Source organism: Protopterus annectens, chromosome 10.part0 (genome assembly GCF_019279795.1).
Source record: "Protopterus annectens isolate FY-2018-M chromosome 10.part0, PAN1.0, whole genome shotgun sequence".
Lineage (NCBI taxonomy): Eukaryota > Metazoa > Chordata > Ceratodontiformes > Protopteridae > Protopterus > Protopterus annectens.
In genome coordinates this window covers 58,586,558-58,605,049 of record NC_056744.1, presented here as the reverse complement: position 1 = coordinate 58,605,049, position 18,492 = coordinate 58,586,558, and the positions used below count along the sequence as shown (strand labels likewise).

At 43.6% G+C, this 18,492-nt stretch overlaps 1 protein-coding gene across 1 annotated transcript in view; it reads left to right on the top strand.

Annotated features, from left to right (window-relative positions):
- Positions 1-18,492, top strand: part of MYH10 (myosin heavy chain 10) — a 2,709,460-nt gene that overhangs the window by 2,443,993 nt on the left and 246,975 nt on the right. Inside the window, exon 36 of the mRNA XM_044086713.1 lies at positions 6,527-6,615. Coding sequence (XP_043942648.1) covers positions 6,527-6,615 — 89 coding nt within the window. The remainder of the gene's footprint in view (positions 1-6,526; positions 6,616-18,492) is intronic.

The following is an 18,492-nucleotide window of genomic DNA, read 5'->3' as shown; positions in this document are numbered from 1 at the left end:
AACGTTATGGTGAGTACATGACTTCTTGTTCCAAACATCACAAGGGTTCTCTCTGGACATTTCTGGAGATAGACACCCCTAGTTTCAAAGAGGGGAATAGTGGACACTGCCCCTGCTGCAGAGCAAGTCTGCAAAACCAAGGCTTCAGTGGTCCTTTCTCCAAAAAGCTTTATCGGCACTCCTGAATTGGTTACCCAGCTGCTGTGCTCTGGAGGCATTTAACCCTGCAGCCTGAAGCCTGGACATCCATCACCAAAAATTAAAAACAGAAGCTATTCCCCTTCACCTCCTAAGAAACATTCCAACATTCCACCCTCTCAAAGATGAGCAGCTGGTATAGAAATAAAAAAGCTGCTAGACAAGTGAGTCATCCAGGGGGGTCCCACCGGACAAGTACGGATCTGGAACTTACTCAAGATTATGTTTTGGTGCCAAAAAAACCTGGGACCTCAGGCCAACTTTGGATCTCCGTCATCTCAATCAATATGTCAAACACACAAAGTTCTGGATGGTCATAGTACAGTCTTTCCTTCCTATGTTGAGGAAGAATGACTGGATGTGTTTGATAAGCCTTCAGGATGCATACTACCACACTATGAGGGACAGGTGATCTGGAAGGTTTCTCCACTTCCAGCTGGGAGCCAGTCACTTTCAGTTCAGAGCCCTGACCTTTGGTCTCACCACAGCCCCCCGGGTATTCAAGTGTATGGCACTGGTTGCAGCTCACTTCATTCTGCAAGGGTTTTGAGTATTCCCTTATCTAGAAGACTGTCTCATTACAGCTCATACCAGGTCTGTTCTGATTTGGGCCAGAAAATAACTGCTCCATCTTTACTCCAAACTGGGTATCACAGTAAATCTGAGCAAGTCTTAATTTCTCCCAGTACAGACATTGAAATTCATAGGTGCCCATCTTGGTACCACAATCCAGATAGCAAGGCTGTCAGAGAACATATTGCCCACCCTGTCAGATAGGAATTAAAGGTTCTATCATCTTGGATGCCACCAGCCAGATTGATTCTACAGCTACAGGGATTGATGGCAGCCTCCATCACCCTCTTCTTCTAGCCAGATATTACATAAGAACTGTACAGTGGGCACTTGCAGTACAATAGTCCAAGTGCCAACCCCCACAGTGATGATGGACAATTTCCAGCTACAGTTTGGGAGGGGCATTGTATGAAAAAGACGGTCCAAGGCACATTGTCCCCTTCAAAGGCCTGTCTTCACATCAGTGCTATAGAGATGAGCGCAGTTTTTCTTGCGTTGCAGGCTCTCCAGGACATCCTTCCTCAGGGGATGGGTTCTGTCCAGATATACAACATGTCTGTAGTCTGGTACATCAACTATTTATTTATTTAACATTTGTTTACCGGGAAAGTCCAACTGGGTCATAGCCCATTTCCAGCAGAGGCTTGGGGAGAAAAGCTCTGGAGACCATTAGCAAAGTATAAAAATTACATTAAAATACAGTGACTTGTACAACTTATAATTGGACATAATGTATATACCATAAATTCACACTGAATGGTAGGGCACGTGTGTGTGTATGTATCTATATGTGTGTTTGTGTGTGTGTGTGTGTGTGTATATATATATATATATATATATATATATATATATATATATATATATATATAGTAGTTCGTAGCAATCTATCACAGTAAAATACTACACAAGGAAAAACTTTCACATTGATGAACAAGGCCAACCATATAATAGTACATAGCAATACTGCAAAGTAAAAAGGGACATAAGGTAAATATGAGAAGAGGATATAAAACAAATGGACATTGTAAGTCCTACCAGTCAGATAGAAGATATACTAGGGGATGGTTAAAAGGTTTAATTATAGTAGTGTGATAATTTTGAATCTCATGTGGACAGAGATGAGGGAAGAGGAGTTGCAGACAAGGGAAAAGGGGTGATGGGAGCTTAGGCAATTATAGGATAATGTGTGGAATATGTTTGGAAAGCAGCATGAGGAGACCATAAGTTAAAAGACAGTATAGTGTATGGAAAGTTGGAGGAGGTAGAAGGTGATATTTTATTTGAGACATGGTGTGTGGAGGGGAGGGAATAAAGACGAAGTAAGGTAAGCTAAGTAGGATGAAGGGAAGAGAGAGGAGTATGGACATTAGTAGAAGGGGAATATGGGGAGAGTAGATATATGGCTAGTTAATTGTGGGGAGGAAGGGGGGAGATGAAAGAGGAGGTTAGTAGAAAATGAATTTAGTATAATATTTTATTTAGTTATATATATATATATATATATATATATATATATATATATATATATATATATATATATATATATATATACACACACACACACACACACACACACACACACACACATATGTATGAATGAAAAATTATATCTGCTGGGGATGATGTGTAAGGACTGTAGAATGGGAAGATAATGGACAGGAAGAATTAGAAAAAACAAGGAGGGAACTCGTTCCTATCTCATGTCTAGAAGTGATGAGTGTGTGGCAGTGGGCGATATCTTCTAATCGTTTTCTGATATTTATTTTATATTTGATTACTAGGCAATCAGGTACCCATTTTCAGCAGAGACCCAGGGAGAAAAGCTCCACATACATGACAATCATAAAAAATACAAAACCTCCACATATATGATAAAATTACAAAAGTCAGAGATGAGTACAAATGAATAGAGCAAACAATAATATATCATAGAATAATATGATGAGAAGTTACAGAAGTGTACAATATAGAGTGTACAGTAGTAAAAAAGTGCACATACTGGGGAAATCCAGTTTTCTGGAGGACAGGTTGAGCAGATCTATCGTTCTAGCTCACAAGTGGTCCATCAGTCCGACTGAGCAGATTTTCCATCAGTGGTGCTGACCACGCTGCAATCTCTTTACCTCTCTCTACAATATGAAGTGCAGCAGGTTTTTTTCCCTGACCCCCCTCCCCCAAAGGAAGAGTCACAGAGTGATACTTTGATACATGCCCCCCCATCTTTTTTTTTTTTTTGCATTTCCTGCTACTCCTCTTATCCCAAAATTCCTGCAGAAAGCATAGGAGAGGAAGAGCACAGTCATCCTCATTGCCCCTTTCTAGCTTTGACAGTTGTGGTTTACCTTTCTCTGGCCTCATTTGGTACACCCTCTCTGGGAGCTGGATCCCAGTCTAGACTTCCTCTCTCCCATCAGGAATGCCTCTCCCAGACATTCAAGCCCTCAGGTTAACCACTTGGTTTTTACACTTCCTGTAATAGTTAGCCAGTCCAGGCTTTCTTCCTCTGTAGTCCATATTCTTACATCTTCCCAAACTCCCATCCATCAATCAATAACCACTTTTTCCCATTTTAACATATGTGGTCAAGGTGCCACTTCAGCAGTGACAATTATCTAGAGCCACAGTTTACACAGCCGGGTGGCTAGCCTTACGACAGTACATCTTCCCAAAGACAATCTATCAGAAACATTTACAAGTGTAAGTAGAAGAGATTTTCTGTCTGGGCCTCCCGAAGGAACTGAAGTCAGATGACAAAAAGTGATGTCATGCTGCAAGTATCCCAGCAGTAATGTTTGAAATTAATTTAAGAACTCTCTCTCAGAGAGTGACTGGGCATTTTGTATTTTGTCTTTGACCTGGCAGCATCCGCTGGAAATATCCACTAACCACATCTGTCTTGCATTGCTGTAAGCAAGTTAACTAGGGAACAGGAAATTTTTAGATTCAGTAAGGAATATATTAAAGATTAGTTTAGATGTTTTCTGTATTTATTTGAGACTCTCTTGCAATATTTTAAATACTTATGTCAAACTACCATTTGGATTAATAGTAACATTACACAGTAAGATTGAACAATCTTTAAGGGCCTTAAAGTCGATGATGAGGGAATCTGGTGACAGTGATAACTACCTTATAGGGTGGCAGAAAGGGGCATGGCTAGTAAACCGGTGGCAGCCTTCCCAGGTGTGTGTGTGTGTGTGTGTGTGTGTGTGTGTGTGTGTGTGTGTGTGTAAAAAAACAAATCTCCAAGAGTATGTGTCAGCTACTTGGGCAGGGACACAGTGCACTGGTGGGACAGAGAAAGTGTTGGAGGACTGGGCTTGGAACCCTGGCTAAGGATTCAGCTGTATAGCTGTGCCAGTGGGAAGTCTTACTGGGGATCTGGAGAAAGGGAGAAATCAGCCCCAGACTTGACTGTGCTCTTAAGGGAAATTGCACTTTACTGTGTGTGTACTTGTCATCCTCACAGTGTGTATGTTCCCTACTGTTGCCAGTGGTGAGGATTGAGGCTCCTTGATTACTGGGCCAGTGTTTGGGCGTCACGGGCTGTACAAGAATGTAGATATTTTAGCTTCCCCAGAAAAAGACAGTTGAACAAATATTGCACCAGAGCATCTGCAAGATGGGCATGGCATGGGTGATGGATGCCTTCTCCTTTCCATGAGCTGGTCTGTATCTGTATTCCTTCCCTCCTGAGCTCTTGCTCCATAGGGTATTAAAAAAATATTGTGGAAGACAGGCCAAAGATGCTCTTAGTAGCACCTTTCTGGGCCAGTAAAAACTGCAAGAAAGACCCAGTCAAACTAGTCTGCACTGTGTAAAACTGTAAACCTTTTGTAACAAAGGCCCATGAGATATATGCAGGTAACTCCTTGATGGCATACGCCACTGTTACGACTATATGGCCTCTGAATGCCCATGAATTTTTACTTTTTATTCCCTAAGCTTTTATGGGTACATTCAAGCCAAAAAAAAACCCCTCCTCCAGTGGCTGTATACAAGTTTTGACCTCTTTTCTTGGCCTAGTCAGTACAGCACATGTAGATTGTTTGGTTATACTTTAGAAACACAGAGCTTTAAATCAAGACTGATGTCAATAAACACTAGGATGAATGCAAAATATCCCAAATAACATCCAAGCCAAAGGGTAGAAAGGTCACCAAACAATCTACTTGTGTTTTACTGATGAGGCCACAAAAAGGCTGAAGCATGCATGTCTTCACCAGTGAAGACTGTAGCTTGGCTGGGTCTTTCTTACAATTTTTCCTTGATGGTTTGTTTGTGAGACATTTGAGAAGAACACTATAGTTGTGTAGGAACTTGCCATAAATGTAGATGTTTGAAGGCATTTACTGTTTCACTATCGGTTCCCACCACCACCACTTCTTTTCTTACTCATTTGGGCTAGGGTGGGGTACCCAGCTTTGCTTCCTTTCCCTTCTTCCTTTGCCAGTCTCCCTCAGGAATAGTTGCTCCCCTTCCAAGAGGTAAGCAGCAGCAGCCTCTAGGTGCTGCCTTGAAGAGGTCCTTCTGGCTGCTCTTTCATCTGAATTTGGTATCCCTTGGGTGGGCTATCTGTGTTTTCTATGAACAGTTCAAACTTCTATGCCAAAAAAAGACATGAAGGTGGTGCCAATGTCCGTTTATACCTTCACTTTTTTGACATTAGTAGGAGAGGGAGTCTCCTGGTCCTGAATGGGGAAGGTGAAAGCTCTGTTAATCAGGTTGGTTGTCAGGCTTCTGTTGGCAGGACTCCCAAGAGACAGTACTGCAACAATAAATGTACTGAACATCTACATTTGTGGTGAGCTCCTACATAATGTACAAGCTTTGTGGGTTAGCCCGTGTTTATTAAATGTATTGTATTTTTTTACCCTTGTTTAACAGCTGAAACGAGCAGCAGTACTCGCACTAAAGCTCCCTAAACATTTCTATACCACCACCTTTTTCAGCTTCCATCTTTTCTAACTTACTTCTAGCTGTCCATTTCAACCCCTCCTTGCCACATCTAAATTTTCTCCTGTACTACCATCTATAAAAATCTCATTATCTCCCTAACTTGTGCATAATGTATTTATTATACAAATATTTGCTGCAGTATATCATATCACGGTTGACTGTAGAAATTGCATACTATTGATTGTCATATTCTTGGTATGCAAACTAATGCATTTGTTGCTTCCGCCAGTCTAACTTCAGTAAACATAAGAAGAAAATGAATGTAAATGCTTGACTCAGCCAGTTTAAATGGTAGTTATATAAACTGGCACCTAGAGTGCAACCAGTTACTATAGTCTAGAGTAGTAATTTCATTACAAACCTATTGAGAATATCTTGAATATTTCTAACAGTGCAAAATATGCACATACAGTAAAAGTTTTATTTCCTGTGTTTCTCCGGACAGAATTCTCAGTCAATGAAACAACATTGTATGCTAATAAGATCACTTAAAAAATGTCAAGAGCAGCTTATATTTATTTTGCTTGTTCTGCATGTTTACAGCAGATTTGCTCTCTGCTTAATATCTTCTGTACTTGACCAATAGACTGAGTAGACTCTTCATTTACTGCTAGTTTTCTCAGTGTAATATTGTAGTGCCCTTATATAACTATGCTACTTAATGTTTGAAAAACAATGTATAATGCTTTTGTTTGCCTGTAAGGCCTGGACCATACCTAAATAGGGTTCTCATGCCAGTGTACCCACTAGGTTTAAAAAGTGCAAAATAAATAACTTGTGAGTGATCTGTTTTCAGGAGCTGGCAGCTTCAGAAAGAGCACGTCGCCATGCTGAACAAGAAAGAGATGAACTAGCAGATGAAATTGCCAACAGTGCTTCTGGGAAGTAAGTAGCAGTTGAATTTGACACACTTTTTATTGTGCCTCCTTATTCCTTAGTCCACATCTTGAAATAAAATTTGTATATATTTTTTTATTTCTTTTATTGTCCTCCAGACCATTACTATGAAAAGTCTACTTTTCAGTTTTTTCTAGATTTTGTATTGTAAAATATCAGTAGTGGATGGAATTATTTTTTTTAGTAAAGCATTGTCTGCTGCTTGTTTTTCCCACATTGATAGACAGGCAATGAGGATGGAATAGTCCATATGTATATGGTGTATTGGTGGTGTTTTCAAGATTGTTTCATCAGGAAAAAATGTAAGGATCAACACCAGCAAATTCTAGAATATCATGATCAAAATATTTCATCAGTCCTTTGTTAGGCCTGTTCCTAATCTTGATGCGTTTTCTTGCTTGTGTTTATGTAGGGGAGCTGTGTTTCAACCCTTCACTTCTGTGCTGTGTGTTGTGCCCTCATCTGACTGCTTTCAGTACTGTGGTGGCTGTTCATGTCATTATTTTAAACAGAGGCATCATTCCTGAATTTTCAGTATTCCACTATCCTGTATTCAGCAGAAAAGGTTGCACACTTTTCACAGACAAAAGCTCAACATTCCTTCAACAATAACTACTTATGACACCTACAGCAGTGTGGTTGACTGTATTTTAATGCCTCAGGATACTTGTACGGGAGAACCATCTTCAATTCAGAAAGCCATTAAATGAAGAGTCAAGGTAGAGGTTTCCTTTGAGTTACTATGGTGAGAAAGCAAAGCTTGCAGAAAGAGTAAAGAAAAAAATGAAATTTGATGAAAAATAAAGCATTAGAAGAATTGAAAGATAACTTAATCATAACCTAAACAGAATTTAATATTAGTCACTATCTACTCCCTTGCCAGCAGTTTCCTCAGCATCTGCTATTTCTGCACCTGTGTCTTGACCACTGACATCAACCTGTTTGCTTTACATACTTTTTTTCTCTCCCATTTTGTTTTCCAGAATCCCTGCTTCCTATCCAAGTGCTACAGTCTTCATTGCAAAGCATGCTTCTTCAGCTTAATTAATAGTAATAATACTTTCCATTTATATGCAAAATTGGCCGCCATAAAAGTTGTACCTTACCTTCCAGGCATTTTTTGCAACATTTAATCAGATGACAGCATAAAACTGCATCTGATGTTGCTAATCTTCTTTCCATTCATCACTGATGGGTTCGGTTCCGAGCCCTCGGAACCAAGTCGGCCTATTATCAAGCTCGCACAAGCCAAAACACCTCTCGAGCTGTCTACCCAGAATGCCCTACTCCGTTACCTCAGATCTCATTTGCTGCATAGCCGTAAAGCCGCGTTTCAGCCAAGCTCTCAACTAAGTGAAATCTTTTTTGATATGTGTAAAAGTTTTTGGATATCTTCATATTTTACTAAACCTTTAGTATTGCTAGTGTCTTTTCTTCGGTCTAACCTTATTCTTTCCACTCTACCCGTTGTTACCATTGGATAACTTTAAGTACCATTGTTGGTACTGCCTTTTCCCTTACCCTTGTGGTATTTCTTCAATACCATATCTGGTATTGTTTTCTCTTGAGTAACCTGTTAGCTTTTATCTTTATTCAGGTGTTTTCCTTTCTTCTATTCATATAGTGTTATATTGGTGATTTTCTCATGATTGTTTTTTTGAATGGAGTTGACTTCATTATTGTTGGATTATACAGTTAGTTGTGGTCTTTTTTTCTACCAAGATGTCTGATAAGGGTACTTCAGGCGTTTTAAGCATTGTACTTGTAAGGGCAAGTTACCTAATAGTGATTCGCATGACGACTGTGTATACTGTTTGGGAGTAGCCCACCTTTCGGTGCAGCCTCCTTGTGATATTTGTCAAAGTTTCAGCCAGCGCACTCTTAATGAGCACAAAAATAAACTTATTCTGAAGGAGTTACTCAAGTCTCTCCCTTCTCAGAGGCCATTTCGGCGATGGAGGTCTCAACCTCTCCTTCTAAGGACAAAAAGAGATCCCATTCTGTTCCTCCTTCACCATCAGGTGTTCAGCGCAAACCTGGGAAATCTAAGGTCCCTAAGTTATCATCGGAGCATAAATCTGCCTCTTCGGCTCCGCCTTTCTCAGCTCCAACCTTCTCAAAACCTTTGATACTGGCGCCTGTTTTGGCACATGCCCTGCCTCTGGCACCGATCATTGATCTTACTACGCCTATTTCGACTTCGGCACCTGTAGCTACTACGGCTCAGGGCACACCTTCGACTACGACTCCAGTTTCCATTTTGGAACCGACCATTTCGGCTCCGAGTGCCTACGACTTCAGTTTCCATTTTGGGACCGACCGTTTTGGCTCAGAGTGCCACTTTGGCACTGAGCGTTATACCGACCACACTGGATCTGACCCCTTTGCTTCCTGTCTCGAAACTAGAGACTTCGGTGCCGGCAGACCTTGCACCACAGACCTGATACTCTCCAGCCATAGACCTGTTTCTGGACCAAGCATATAGCCCATTTATTCGAAGGTCCTGACTCCCCATCTGGAGTATCCACTAGATCCACCAGGAGCCTTTCAGCACATGACATGGTGTGTCTTGTGGACCAGCTGTTTGGTAACCAGGGGAATTCCCTCACTTTCTAAAACCCATCCACCTGCTGGACTTGGGTTGCCTTATCCATGGACTCCATCTTACACTCCTCCTTCAACCATCTCGGTTCCAAAGCTGCCTGCTCCGACATCCTTCTTGGAACCCATCACCTCGGCACCTACGGTGCATCTCACTCCTGCTTCAAGTTTGTCCCTTTGGTCCTCAGGACCTGCCAAACCGGTCCTTCCTCAATCTGGGGATTGGGGGACAGGTGCGTTGGGTCGGGGTACAATGCCGACTTTCTCCTCTGTTCCCTCCTTGGTGCCGATTGCTGCATCCATGATGATCCTGCTTGAGGCTCCATCTGTGGGGGTGGGTCCGTCGAAATGGGGTGTGACCCCAGTCCCGAGGTTGTCTTTCTTGGTTCCGGGCTCCAATCCCTCTTCAGATGGGCCTGCATTCCGTGCAATGGAGAGGGCTGTTGCTTCTGGCAGCACTCAAGGATTCCGGGTGCTTCCACATCTAGACGACTGGCTCTTTACCACTCCCACCAAGCATCTTCTGGTAACTGCGCTACAACTTACTGTCTCTCCGGCAAAATTGTTGGGAATAATGATACATTGGGAGAAATCAAATCTTATCCCTACACAACAAATAGAGTTCATTGGAGCAGTGTTCAGTACTCAGTCCTGTCTGGTATCACTCCCTCTTCACAGACTCCATTGATTGAGGCTTCAAAGCTGAATGATTCTTTCTCAAACATCAACCTCTGCAAAAGAAGTTCTCCAAGCCCTAGGTTCTATGGCTGCGTCAATTTCAGTAGTGCCTGTAGCAAAACTGCATATGCAAATTCTGCAATGGCTCCTTCTGTGGCAGTGGTTCCCAAACTGTCATCCCCTGGATTACAAGATTAGAATAACCAACTCCTGCAAGCAGAACCTGCTTTGGTGGATGAGGCCAGACATAGATCTTTAGAGCCGCCCATTTTAACCCTCCCAGCCCACAGCCATTGTGACCATGGATGCTTCCCTGATCAGGTGGGAAAGACTGTCCAAGGCACATGGTCCACCTCAGAGGCCCACCTGCATATCAGTGTTCTAGAACTGAGAGCCGTGCTGTTAGCGTTGCAGGCATTCCATTCATCTCTCCTCTCTGGGACAATTGCAATTCAATCAGACAATATGTCAGTGGTCTGGTACGTCAACAAGCAAGGAGGAACCAAGTCCGACCCCCCCTATGTTGAGAAGCCATGAGAATTTGGCAGTGGGCGATAGCTTCCAAATGCTTTCTGATAGCAATGCATACCCCGAAGAGCTCCAACGTGATTACAGACAAACTGAGCAGATGCATTCTCATGCCCCAGGAGTGGTCCCTCAACCCCGAGGTGGCTTCTATAATCTTCAGCCACTGGGGCCGGCCTTGCTGCGATCTTTTCGCCTCCCCATCAAACACCAAGTGCAGCAGCTACTTCGCCCTACTTCCCCTGGAGGGGGAGTCACCGAGGGACGCTCTGGCCCATGATTGGCCCACGAGACTTCTCTACTCCTATCCTCCCATTTCTTCTATCCCACAATTTCTAAAGAAAGCTTTTCGGTTGAGATGCAAGGTGATCCTCATAGCCCCATTCTGGCCTCGACAAGTTTGATTCCCCTTTCTTCAGCCTCACCTAGTGTGCCCGCCATGGATTCTGGACCCTCTGCCAGATCTGATTACTCACCCCCAAGGGTTGAGTCACCCGAACCTGTCCACTCTCAAGCTGATGGCTTGTTTTCTCCATTTCTGCTAGTTGCCAGGCAGGCTAATATCTCCTCGCCTGTTTGAGACATCATTCTGGCCTCTCTCAAACCATCCACCAGAAACTGTATCAGGATAAATGGAAAAGGTTTTCCATTTGGTCCAAGGATAACATGCTAGACTCGTATTCGGCTCCAGTTACTGTGGTACTTCAATACTTGGCTAAGTTTTTTGATAATGGAGCCTCTTCCTCTACAGTACAAGTACATTTACCGTCAATCTCCAATTTCCACAATGATATAGATGGCACCCCTCTTATCTCTCTACGCTTCTGCAAGGCTTTCCTCAAAGGGACCTCTCATCTCAGGCCTCCTCTCAGACAGCCCGTAGAACCATGGAACCTCACTTTAGTCCTTCAGTCTTTGACTCAAAAGCCCTTCAAGCCTGCAGCAAAGTGTGACCTAAAGTTTTTGTCTTGGAAATCTTTGTTCCTGGTAGGCATTACCTCTGCCAGAAGAGTTTCGGAGCTACAGGCATTGTGTTTCAAGAGGCCCTATCTGGTTCATAGGTAGGTACTAGGCTATCGGCCCAAGGGCCTATGTAAGCCTAGCCAACAAGGTTCCCTAGCTTATGCCACCCAAGAAAGTTATTTTCCTGTGCCACTGTTGAACAGAGACACAGAAGTGATCCCTGGGGTGTATTTCCTATTTCCCATCCACTCATCAAGATTTTTCTTGAAGAGTGCTAATGAAGAACTTTGCTTGACATAGATGGAGTAGCCTGTTCCAGAGTATGGGAAGTCTCTGGGACAGGAGTCTATCCCACCAGCATGTCCTGTTTATTGTGGTGACAAGGTTTAGGTCCCTAGAGTGTGTAGCTCGGAGGGATTGGGATTTCTTTAGGTGTAGCATGTCCAACAGCTCTGGGTTTGACATAGCTTTATATGTTAGGCAGAGATCACCTCGGAGTAGGCGATATGCTACAGAGTAAAGCTAAAGTTTTTTGAGGTGGTCAGTGTAGGGCATTTGTTTGAGGCCAGTAATCCTCTTTTGTGTACTTCTGTGGCCTTTTCAGCTGCTCCACATGTCTTGTGAGGTACGTTCCAAAAGGGGCATTGTACTCTATAACGGGTCTAATGAGTGTTGAGTAGAGGGGAACAATTACCTCTTTTTTTTTTCCTGGATGAGAACCCTTTTATGAGGAGGTGTGCCATGTAGGACTTCCTGACTACTGTGGCGATGTGACTATCAAAGGAGAGACTACTGTCCACCTGGGTCCCAAGGTCTCATCACACATTCAGTGTTAAGTAGATTGCTGCCTATGTGGTAGTTCATGGGTACAGAGATTTTACCAAAGGGGGATAACGCTGCCCTTTTTGGCATTGAGCTTGAGGCCATGGCTCTGACACCAGGCATCTGTCTCAGCGAGGCCCTTCTGTTAGGATGTCCACATCATTTGGGGACTTGACTATGGCTCCTAGTTTGCAGTCATCTGCGAACTTCATTAGCCAGAGGGTTTCTGTGTTAGCCTGTACTTCAGAGAAGTAGATACCAAACAGGAGAGGTCCCAGGACAGAACCCTGTGGTACTCCACTTGTCACTGCTTTGAGGTCAGATTTGGAGTCTGCAACTTTTACAGTGTGCGTTCTGTCAGTGAGCCAGTTGGCAACCCATCTTGTGACGTAGGGATTTATACCTAGTTTAGTGAATTTAGCTATAATTCCAGAATGGGGGATGGTGTCGAAAGCCTTGGCGAGGTCAAGATAGGCTGTGTGAATCACCTTACCCTCATCTATGGCTTAGGTGACTGCCTCAAAGAAGTCTATCCGGTTCAGGAGGCATGATCTGCCTTTCACAAACCCGAACTGGGTGGGATCCAGAGTTTGGAGGTTACCAATGTCTTTGTTTATGAGTTCCATGATGATACGTTCCATGGCCTTGCAGACCAGGCTCGTCAGGCTAATAGGTCGATAGTTCCCGGGATCAGTGATGCCTCCCCCCCCCTTTGTGGAGTGGGATAACTGTTGCTGTACGCCATTCATTGGTTTTTCATGAAGACAGTGTGTCACTTTGGACGAACCCATCTTTTCTTCCCAAAGTTGTTTCTGAATTCTCTCTTAACCAGTCCATTGATCTACCAGTGTTTTTCCCGAATTTTGCCAATAGAGGAGAGTATTACCTTCACACCTTAGACGTACATAGACAATTAAGATTTTACCTAGACAGAACCAAACCTTTCCATAAATCTGAACAGCTTTTCATCTCCTTTTTTCGGGATCCAAAATCAGAGAAGTTGTTTCCAAGGTTACATTATCAAGATGGGTAAGGGACTGCATACGTGTCACCTATTTTCTCCATAATGAATCCATGCCATGAATTAAAGCCCACTCTACTAAATCTATGGCATCTTCTATAGAATTTCATTCCAAGGCATCCATGGATGACATCTGTGCAGCAGCTACTTGGGCTAAGCTTTATACCTTTATCAAGCATTACAAATTGGACCTGGTCTCTTGGGGGAGAGCTGCCTTCAGCTCAATGGTACTCAGGAATGTTCTTCCATAAGGGCCACCCATGGACCTCAAGGTAGCTTGGGATTCTGTCCCGTCAGTGATGAACGGAAAGAAGATTAACAACATCAGGTAAAGAAGTTATGTCTTACCATAACATTCCATCTGTGTTGTTCATCTTCTTTCATTCATCACTTCCCACCCTCCTTCCCCCTCAAAAGGCTCCTGGGGGATGCTTTGGGTCCAAGTGGTGCACTTAGGGTACTTGCGTAGAAGTGGCCTCGGCTTAACTTCCTTTCTTAGCAAACTCGATCTGAGGTAACATGGAGAAAGGCATTCTGGGTAGAGACTTAGCTTGAGAGTTTTATTGGGTGGCGCGAGCTTGGTAATAGGCTGACTTGGTTCCTAGGGCTCAGAACCAAACCCATCAGTGATGAATGAAAGATGGTGAACAATACAGATGGAATGTTATAGTAAGACATAACTTCTTATTTCACTCTCTTCCTTTCCCCATCCTGTGTATGAGGGCTAGCATAGCCCATTAGAAATATAGTGACTCCTAAAAGGAACACCTAAATGTTATTTAAAACTACTAGAGTATAATGGGCTGGCAGAGGCTTAATCAAGCACAGCAAACTCGTATTCTTAAGAGGTAACTGATTCAGATATTTGTACCTTTTCAGACAGCAGCTGCTCCCCATATCACTTGCTTAGCCACAGGCAGTCTTGTTGCCAGCCTGAATTTAGGTCTCACACCCATCTGATCTTTATAGGTAGATAGTGGGGTATCAGCCCAAGGGCCTAAGTAAGCCTAGCCAACAAGGTTCCCTGGCTTACGCCACCAAAGAAAGTTATTTTCCTGTGCCCCTGTCGAGCAGAGCCACTGAAGTGATCCTTGGGGTGTATTTCCCATTTCCCATCCACTTATCAAGATTTTTGTTGAAGAGTGCTAATGAGGAACTTTGCTTGACATAGATGGGTAGCTTGTTCCAGAGTATGGGAAATTGCTGGGACAGGAATCTGTCTCTCCAGCATGTCCTGTTTATTGTGGTGACAAGGTTTAGGTTCCTAGAGCGTGTAACTCGGAGGGATTGGGATTTCTTTAGGTGTAGCATGTCCAACAGCTCTGGGTTTGACATAGCTTTATATGTTATGCAGAGATCACCTCGGAGTAGGCGATATGCTATGGAGTAAAGCTGGAGTTTTTTGAGACGGTCAGTGTAGGTCATCTGTTTGAGGCCAGTAATCCTCTTTGTGAGGTACTTCTATGGCCTTTCCAGCTGCTGCAAATGTCTTGAGGTACATTCCAAAAGGGCGTTGTACTTTATAATGGATCTAATGAGTGTTGAGTAGAGGGGAACCATGACCTCTTTTTTTTCCCGGGTGAGAACCCTTTTGTGATGAGGTGTGCCACATAAAAGGCTTTCCTGACTACTGTGGTGATGTGATTATCAAAGGAGAGACTACTGTCCACCTGGGTCCCAGGTCTCTTATCACACATTTGGCATTAAGTAGACTGCCACCTATGTGGTAGTTCATGAGTACAGAGTTTTTTCCAAAGGGGATGACGATGCACTTTTTGGCATTGAGCTTGAGGCCATGGCTCTGACATCAGGCATCTGTCTCAGTGAGGCCCTTCTGTAGGATGTCCACATCATTTGGGGACTCAACTATGGCTCCTAGTTTGCAGTCATCTGCGAACTTCATTAGCCAAAGGCCTTTTGTGTTGGCCTGTACTTCAGAGAAGTGGATACCAAACAGGAGAGGTCCCAGGACTGAACCCTGTGGTACTCCACTTGTCACTGGTTTGAAGTCAGATTTGGGAATCTGCAACCTTTACAGTGCGAGTTCTGTCAGTGAGCCAATTGACAACCCATCTTGTGACGTAGGGATTTATACCTAATTTAGTTAGTTTAGCTATAATTCCAGAATGGGGAATGGCGTTGAAAGCCTTGGCGAGGTCTAGATTTGCTGTGTGAGCCACCTTACCTTCGTCTACAGCTTTGGTGACTGCCTCAAAGTAGTTGATCAGTTTCAGGAGGCATGATCTGCCTTTCACAAACCTGAACTGGGTGGGGCTCAGAGTTTGGAGGTTACCAATGTCTTGAGTTCCATGGTAATACGTTCCATGGCCTTACAGACCAGGCTTGTCAGGCTAATAGTGGGCGATAGTTCCTGGGATCAGTGGTGGCTCCCCCTTTGTGGAGTGGGATAACTGTTGCTGTGCGCCATTTAGTGGGCACAAAGCCTGATGTGAGACTATGCTTGAACATGGTTTAGTTGGGGAGCCAGTTCTTTCTGAAATTCATGACAAACGCAGCCTGGGATGTTGCCCTGTCCCATGGATGCTGTGTTTTTGCCTTTAGAGAGTGCAGCTTTTATCTGCTTAGTTGTGATTACAGGCACTCTGCATTCTTCCTGTATAGATATGGGTCCTTTAGGGGGTGAGTGGGTGGTAAAGTTAACACTGAACCTGTCTGCCAGGACGTTGGCAATATCATTTGGGTCTGTAATTTTCATGCCATTGTTCTGTAATTCAGAGCAGGTCTAGGTGTTGCCATTGAGATTCTTGACATGGCTATAGAATGCTTTGTGGTTGTCCCTAGAATCAGTGGTGCTTTTGTTTTCATAGCTAGCTTTGGAGGATCTTATAAGGGATCTTAGCTTCTTACTGAGGCTGACCAGGAAACCACTCCTCTCATGGTATTTTACTCTCTTTTTCAACAGTTTCATCCTTCTGTTGTAGAGTTTGTTTATGGCAGGGGACCACCAGATTGGCTTCCTTTTTTTGGAGGATAGCGTCTTGGTTCTGTTTGGGATAGCACGATCCATGCACTCGTGTAAGTGCTTATAGACTGCATATGTGTAGGATTCAGCAGTCGTAACTGTATTGTCCATCTGTATGGGTGTTATGAAGTTTGTTACTTCTGTCTTAAGAAACACAAAGTTGGCTTTGGAGAAATCTTTTCCCATGATTTCCTTAGTGGGGTGTGGGGACGGGATGTGGATATCTAGGGTGATTAGCTTATGGTCGGATCTGACCAACGAGGAGTTGACTTCAGGTGTGGAACACTGGTCACTCATGTTAGTAATGACTAGGTTTAGGATATTGCCCCTGGTGGGGGTGTGGATAAGTTGATCCAGGGCATTGGAATTTATGAATTCCAGAAAGCATTGAGTGAAGGAGTTGGTACCAGAGTAGTTTTCCCAGTTAATGGTGGGGTAGTTGAAATTGCCCATTATTAGGGTATTTGGTTGAACCCTAATATTTTACAGTATATCAAGAAAAGAGGAGTGGGAATCCTTGGGCATGGTTGGGGATCTGTAGCAAGCTACAATTTGGATTGCAGTTTTGCCCAGAGTTAGTTGCAGTTGGATAACCTCGGATGCATTATGCTGAGCAGCTAGCCTGTAGGTGTGGATATCCTTAATGAATATACACACACCTCCACCTTTGGTGTTCTGGTACAGGTCAAGTGGCTGAAAAGTGTGGTATGAGTTATAGCCTGGTAATGCAGGGGTGCTCTCTGGAGCCTTGAACCAGGTCTCAGTCACTGCACAGATATCGATGTTCTCTATTTTAAGGAGTGCCTTGAGGGAGTGCATTTTGAGGTTTAGACTTCTAGCATTGAGTAGCATTACCCTCAGTTTTTGCTTGCCTGTTCCTGTTACTGTGGTTAATTTGTCATTTGAACCTTGCCTAAAAAAGGCACTATATGGGCAGCAAGAGCCTTAGCCAGTATCCGGAATCCCAGGAATGACTGGTGCAGACCATCTCTGACAAAGTATCGTGGTCTGTCAGTTATGTCATCCCTGGCAGACAGATACTGGATCCCCTTAGAATGACACCAGAAGTTTAGCCAATTGTTTAAGTCAATCATTTTGTCCTTGTACTGCGGTATCATTCTGGATGATGGCAGGATGCTACTCAGGGCTAGGGTCATACCTGCCTGGGCTATAGGATCGGAGAGCTCTTCCATGTCTCTCTTCATGTAGTCCAGGGAGGTACATCTCAGATCATTCACATCAACATGGACAATGACGGAGTCATATTTGTACTTGTGGAGTGACCTGAGTGCATGGGTTATGTGATCTTTTGTACCATACGCCACCTTAGATTCAGGTAAGTTCCCCATTAGGGAACCTTCTTTTCTTGAGGAAAGTGAGAGTGTGGTAGGAAGATGCACTACAGAGACTTCCATTACCAGTGCCTTTTTTGCTTAGGCACAGAACATGACTACAGATCTTGTTTCCTTCTGTCAGTCATTCGTACTCAAGACATTGCACTCCCATTTGTTGTTGCTTAATATGTTCCTAGAAACTCAACATCTAAAGCAGTTGGGCCCAGTCTAAGATGATGACCCCCTCCATTCCTGATGCTATGTCCTCTTCCAAAGAAAAAAAACTCGAGGCTTAGGTCTGATGTTCTGTCCACCCAATCAGATTCAGATGTACCTGCTGTGGTTGCAGATCCCGAAGTGGGTCTGACTTGTTCCTAAGACTACCTCTACTGCTAACCCATTAGAGATTGGTATGGTGTCGGAGGACCATGCATCCGAAGTGACTTCTAAGGAGAAGGGGAACGGAGGATTGTTGTCTGAGAGGGCCCAGAAGATATTCCTCAGATCTTAGTAGAGGAAGAAATCCCGGGATCAGTGACTGAGATAGTTCATGGGGTAGGGTTCACCATGTTTGCGTCCTTTAGCTCTCACCCCATTAGAAAAAATGACAGACGTTAATCTGTCCCCTCCCCAACCTTCTAGGGGGAAAAGTGGATGGACTTCTCATGCATTTTTCAGGGCCGTTGTAGCCCCTTAAACTTCCTTCCTTTTCAGTCCTTCCACTCACTTCACAGAAGATTACTATGGAGACCTTCACTGGATGTGAGGAGGAGGCCTCAAATTCAGATTCATTATTTAGCATACTCGTGTGAAATTTATTCTTCTGGACAGGTGCCCCTCAGACCGTGAGAACTACTTCTCCACTGTTTCCTCTGTGAAAGATGAATCTTTCAGAGAGATCATTGTAAATATGATGAACCATTTTAACTGGGAGTCTA